The 6,083-nt window shown below is 35.1% G+C and overlaps 1 protein-coding gene across 6 annotated transcripts in view; it reads right to left on the bottom strand.

Annotated features, from left to right (window-relative positions):
- Positions 1–6,083, bottom strand: part of LOC106871093 (cGMP-inhibited 3',5'-cyclic phosphodiesterase 3A) — a 282,517-nt gene that overhangs the window by 35,095 nt on the left and 241,339 nt on the right. For all 6 annotated transcript variants that reach the window (XM_014917386.2, XM_052965806.1, XM_052965808.1 and 3 more), the window contains one exon: positions 3,210–3,470. In XM_014917386.2, coding sequence (XP_014772872.1) covers positions 3,210–3,470 — 261 coding nt within the window. The remainder of the gene's footprint in view (positions 1–3,209; positions 3,471–6,083) is intronic.

The raw sequence follows: 6,083 nt of genomic DNA, 5'->3' as shown, positions 1-6,083 counted from the left end.
GGGGGGGCAGAACATGCACGTCTTTAGTATAGTTCCAGTTATTGATTAACTTTGGTTCCCAGTAGTGTTACATGGGAATGATTTATGGCAAGTCTTTGGAATCGTTCACCTCAAAGCTGAACAAATTGGCTGGCAGCCATCAAACTAGCAGTTGCTAATGGTAACAACAACAGCAACAACTCCAATAAAGTCAATGATAATAATCATAATAATAATCCTTTCTACTAAAGGCACAAGGCCTGAAATTTGTGGGGAGGGGGACTAGTTGATTACGTCGACCCCAGTGTGCAACTGGTACTTAATTTATTGACCCCTGAATGTGAAGATGGACAAAATGCTGCTAAGCATTTTGTCTGGCGTGCTAATGATTCTGCCAACTTGCCACCTTAATAATAATAATAATAATTTTTGCCATGAGGGCAGCTTAGGGGAGGAGATTAAGTTGATTACATTGACCCCAGTGCGTAACTGGTACTAATTTTATCAACCCCGACAGGATGAAAGGCCAAGTCAACCTCAGCAGAATTTGAACTCAGAATGTAGTGGCAGACGACATACCGGTAAGCATTTCGCCCAGTGTGCTAACAATTCTGCCAGCTCACCACCTTGAATAGCTAGCAGTACCTGTGGAAATTCCAGTTATTTTGAAAATTGTATGATGAAATTGTATATTTTTCTGAAACACCTGATTTTTGAGATGTGAAAATCCACATAGGCAATCAATCAATCAATCTGCCTACCTCCCTACCCACCCACTTATTTATCTGTCTTTCTCTCTATCAATCGACCTATCTCTCAGAAAAATTGTTGGAAAAAAATGTCCATGTAACAATAAAAAGTTCATAGAAAAATGCCAAGTTTTGCAGTTCTTTTATTTTTTTGGGTGGACTATAAAAATAAATTATTTTTTGTGTTTGTGTGTTAATAAAAATATGAGCAAGTGTACCTAACCGTGGCCAAGGTACTCTTCTTCCACTTTCGGTGACCCTTTTCAGCCCCTGTTGCTGGATAATGCATTGTGATGTTTATGTGTGGCAGAAGAGGTGTTGTGGTAGGGGAACAGACTTGACAAAAGCCAGCTGAAGTCCAGCTACACTGACAGTCTCTTGTCTTCCTTGAATGTTCAAAGCCATATACTTTGGTTTAGCTTTTTAAATACATGCTACAGGCTGGAATATACAGCCTGCAAGGAACGCTTAACTGTATTGTTGCGTACAAATACACAAGTCCAGGTGGTGACAGTGGGTTGAACAAAAGTTAACCGATTGATGTCTCGTTATTAATGCTGGTAACTCTGCCGTGTAACTTAACATCCGATGAATATGGTTGGTGTTGTCCTGTTGTAACTAAATATCATTTGACCATACAGTTACTCTGCAGGGGAGCAACCTAAGCCTTCCTAAACAGTGGTACTTAACACAATCAGCAGGGTTTGTGCTTTTAAGGCTGCTTCAAGTGGTCTATGAAAATGTTTGGTCATTCTGTTAGACAGGGGGTCATAAGCTGTAGTATGAATTCATTGTGTACTTAGCAGGTTAGAGAGGTTGGCAAAAACAGTGGATTCTATCTGCTGACCTCTGTCCATTGTTATTGTCATAGTAATGCACCAGAGGACATATTTTTCAAAACAAAGTGATTTATGACTGCTAAATGATGACAATTAGCAAAGTGGTTTGATAATGATAAAGCATTCTACCTTGGGATTATGAACAAGGGGTGCGAGTAATGTCTGTAAGGAAGTGGAGTGTAACAAACTAATGCCACCCCTAGTATATTCTAGGCAATGCTCTCTCTCTCTCTCTCTCTCTCTTTTCAATTGTTTTCATTAAAAATAAGTGATTGCAAAATATTTGTTTGAAATCTTTACACTATATCGATTTATCATAACAAAATTACTGAGAGAAGTTTTCCACCTCAAGTTTCATTCAAACACAAATGTTTATGGTCGATCGAATAAGGAAAGCTTTGACTTATTTTCTACATGGGCTACATGGATGGCTTTGTGTTTCTTGGTTGGTGATATATTGATTTCATTTAACATATTGATTACAATAATACATCCTGCATTATTTGTTTCCACATTAGAAATGTTCAATTCAATGTGGGTCATCAAAAAAAAAAAAAAAAAAGGAAAGAAAGAAAGAAAAGATGTGTGAGAGATGCAGAAAGACGAAGGGCAACTGAATTAGAGAAAACCAGAGCAAAACAAATGAAACACACAAAGGGGTTGAGAGTAAGATTGCTACACACAGCTACAGACGAGGGTTAGGGTGTCCCAAGGAGAGAATAATTGACTTTGAAACAATACACTGAATCAGCTTTCACAGTTTGTGAATATTCAGGAGCCAAATGATAATCCTCATGACAAAAATGGCACAGGATATGTAGACAAATGTCTTGTGTGAACAGTTGTGAAATACAAACAGAAACAGCAGAGCAAACAAACAGGATGCTGAAGAAGCAAAGGGAATATGTACAAGAAGAAGAAGAAGAAAAGGAAATGAAAGACAAAAAAAAAAAAACAAAACAAAAAAAACTTGGAACAATTCTGTTAAAGGATTAACAATGAAGACCAATTTCAATAACTTTTCAGAACAAGCTGTCTTGTCTGTTATACACCCATACAATGCAAGGAGTCTCTTCAAGAATGTTTGCTTATACATCAAAACCTAACCCTTTCGTTACTGTATTTCTGTTGAGATGCTCTGTGTTTCTTTCAATTACTTTAAATATAACAAAGAATTTAGTAAAATAACTTGGTTATCGTTCAGCTAGTGTTAGGAACATAAATTGTGACTAAGGTTTGGAGGAAGATTTTAATTCAAAACTTTTGAAAACAAGACATTTGTATTACATAGCCAGAGGTGGTATCGAAAGGGTTAAAGCTGGCCTTCTGAATTGAGATCTCCAGGTTGCTTTGAGGGGAAGGTAGTAAAACAGGCTGAACTTCATTCTCCTCTACCAAATATTCTTTGGTACTTCAATGCTGCATTTAACAAAATGTGCTGGCTTTTGTTTCTCTGGGTTGCAAAGAAAACTCAGCCTCGGGCCTTACTCCTACATCACACAAGTTTCATACAAACATGACAATACTAGCAGAAAAGCTCTGAGAGAATGGTGCTTCTGTAAATTATAATAAACTACCATAATAGCATCCATTTGTTATGATTGACTGAAAAACAAAACAATAGAAAAAAAGTTTAACTTACTTTTGGTAATGATGTTGGCCTTTCTCCAGTATATGGTAAGTCATCAGAATCAGACCCATAGGAGGTGGTCTCGTTTAACGAGACCAAAGGGCTTACTTTAGTTTTATGTATGGAGTTGTGGTTCTCAGGGGCCTTCAGCAAGATACTCACAGCCCGTAATCCATTGACAATGTGTGGAGGTAAGTTAGCTTCTGCCAACATATCTGTGATTAATCCATGAGCTTCTCCGATCACAGTCATTTCGTAATTGGCAGTCGAACTCTGAAACAACAAGGATAAAAAAAACAAAAGACATTAAACAGCAACATCTTACAGTGTTTTTTGTCTCATCATATAATAAACATTCAAATTGTGTGTGTGTGTGTGTGTGTGTGTGCACAAGTGAATGAAGGTTTGTATGCGTAGGTGTGTTTATTTGAATTGAATCTTGGTTCAGAGTCACAAATGAGAAAAATGAGAAATAAACAATAAAGAAACGACCAGAGTTGAGGTAAATATTAAGGATTGTGTCAGAGGAAAACAGAGACTGAAATATTGAAGAAGAGTTTTAGAAGCAGATTTATATTGTTATTCTATACATCTTGGAGAATGGCAGTGAAGAAACATGTGGAAAGATCTGCAATAAATGGATGAGGAGAGGAGTCTTCATTTCACTGATCAATACATATATAGCTTCATGAAATGAATATAAGTAACAACATGAACAAGGACAGAGAAAATTACATCTTTTAATTGATGATTACATCATAAATTGCTTCTGTTGTGCTAATGTATTTAGATACAGAAAACAAAGGTACAGAATATCAGTCACACCAATAATTCCGAAAATTTATGCTAACACAATGTCATGAAGGTCACCCAAAATATAGGTCAAATTCAAAGCAAACTGAAATAAAATTTATCACACCTGAATGCATACGAAAAGAATATTAAGAGCAAATAAAAATTTCTAAGAAAAGTCAGTTTAGAATTTAAACTCGTGACGACATCGGCAGACAATGAAAGAATCAAAAATAAACATTGTAAATCTGTGTCAAATTTAGTTATCCGGCTATTTACTTATGCTAAAAATTTTTAGGCAAAATTATGCCTATTGAATTAAAACATTTATTCACTGTTGAAATACTTTAACTCTTTTCTATATTTATGGGAACATTTCAATGTAAGACTGGTTCAACAACTTAATAATTTTAATTTTGAAGTAATTATATAATGTTTCTTGTAGGTCAGTGGTTCTCAACCACTTTTTACCTCTGAACCCCTTTGATTACAGTTTTACTCAGGTGGACCCCCATAGCCATTCAGTGTTTAAAAACTAGTTTTCTAGAAACTTCTTTCACAATTCCTATTTTGCTTTTCAGACATTCACTTGTGTAAGCTGAACTATGCAAAACTGCCAGAGAAAGAAGCTTAACTGTTTCTTGCAATAAATACATCAAAAGTAACATTTTTTCATGGACTCTTAATATATTGTGAGTCCCATATTAATCTTATATGGACCCCAAAGAGTTATATGGATCCAAATTGAGAACCATTACTCGAGGCAAAGATCCCATTTAAAATGACTAGTCTTGTACAAAAAGAGTGTAACTAATAATGAATCACTTTTATTTTACAGTTCCTGTCTTTCAAATCATAAATACATTGATTAAGATTTTGTAGAATTACATTTCCTTCTAAACTTAAATGAAGAAGAATGGTTATGTAATCTAGATTTCCAAATTGTAACAGAAGAACCTATGTAATAATACAGTCCAGGCTCAGTAGAAAGTTCCATGCTTGACTCCATTCCTATATACAGTTCCCCAAAAATCACAGGACATCACACCAGAGGATAGGCTTGTGTGCTGGACATAAGCCTGCCATGTAATAGTATTAATGATTTACAGGAAACATATTCAGCATTTTATGCTTTATAAAATATACAACCATTCTGGCAAAATGACAGTCAGGATTATATAAAGGCTGAAACATTTTGTGTTTTTATTAATTCACCTCATCAGTATTAGCAAAAAAAAAAAAATACACACACAAATATGTGTATATACACATATATATATATATATATATATATATATATATATATATATATATATATACACATGTATATACATATATAGGTATATATTTATATACATATATACACGTATATATACATGTATATTTATATACACATGTGGAGTATATAGAAGGAGTTTTATCGGCTGCCATAAAGTAATAGATATGTACTATAAGTGTTCAGTTTGATTTACCACTAAAACTCTGACTTGAACTGCAAATGGCAAGAGTGGTGTTGAGAGTCGCAATTGAAGGCAGACAGAAGTGGTTTCTCCTTGAGTGGGTGGAGAGAGATTAAGACAGAAGATGAAAAAAAAAAGCAAAACTTCTGCCATCACTTGAAACACACACACAAAAGAAGAAAAAAAGTATTTCGATAGAGAATTTAAACTGATAGAGTCTCTTATGGCTGTTTCTAGAATAGACAAGCTTGTGGATCGGGATATTGAGTAAGGTTTCCATAAGCTAGGTAGTCCATCATCAGAGAGAGAGAGATAGAGAGAGGGAGGGAGGGAGAGAGAGAGAGAGAGAGAGAGAGAGGTCAGAGAAATATAAAAATGAAGGAATGATTAGAGTGGAATGTATATGCATCACATAGTTGCATGCATGCATGTGTGTGTGTGTGTGTGTGTGTGTATATAAAACAAATGAGATCAAGAGACCAATGGCATAAGTAAATTTATATCTTATGTAGAATGTCTAAATTTACTGATGCCATTGGTCTCTTGATTTCATTCTTTTATATATATATACACACGCTAATACACGACCCGTGTTATATTTCCCATTCATGTTACAACCACATCTAGGGCAAAA

Source organism: Octopus bimaculoides, chromosome 2, assembly GCF_001194135.2.
Source record: "Octopus bimaculoides isolate UCB-OBI-ISO-001 chromosome 2, ASM119413v2, whole genome shotgun sequence".
Taxonomy (NCBI): domain Eukaryota; kingdom Metazoa; phylum Mollusca; class Cephalopoda; order Octopoda; family Octopodidae; genus Octopus; species Octopus bimaculoides.
Note: the sequence above shows the minus strand (reverse complement) of the source record. Positions and strands in the feature narration are given on the sequence as shown.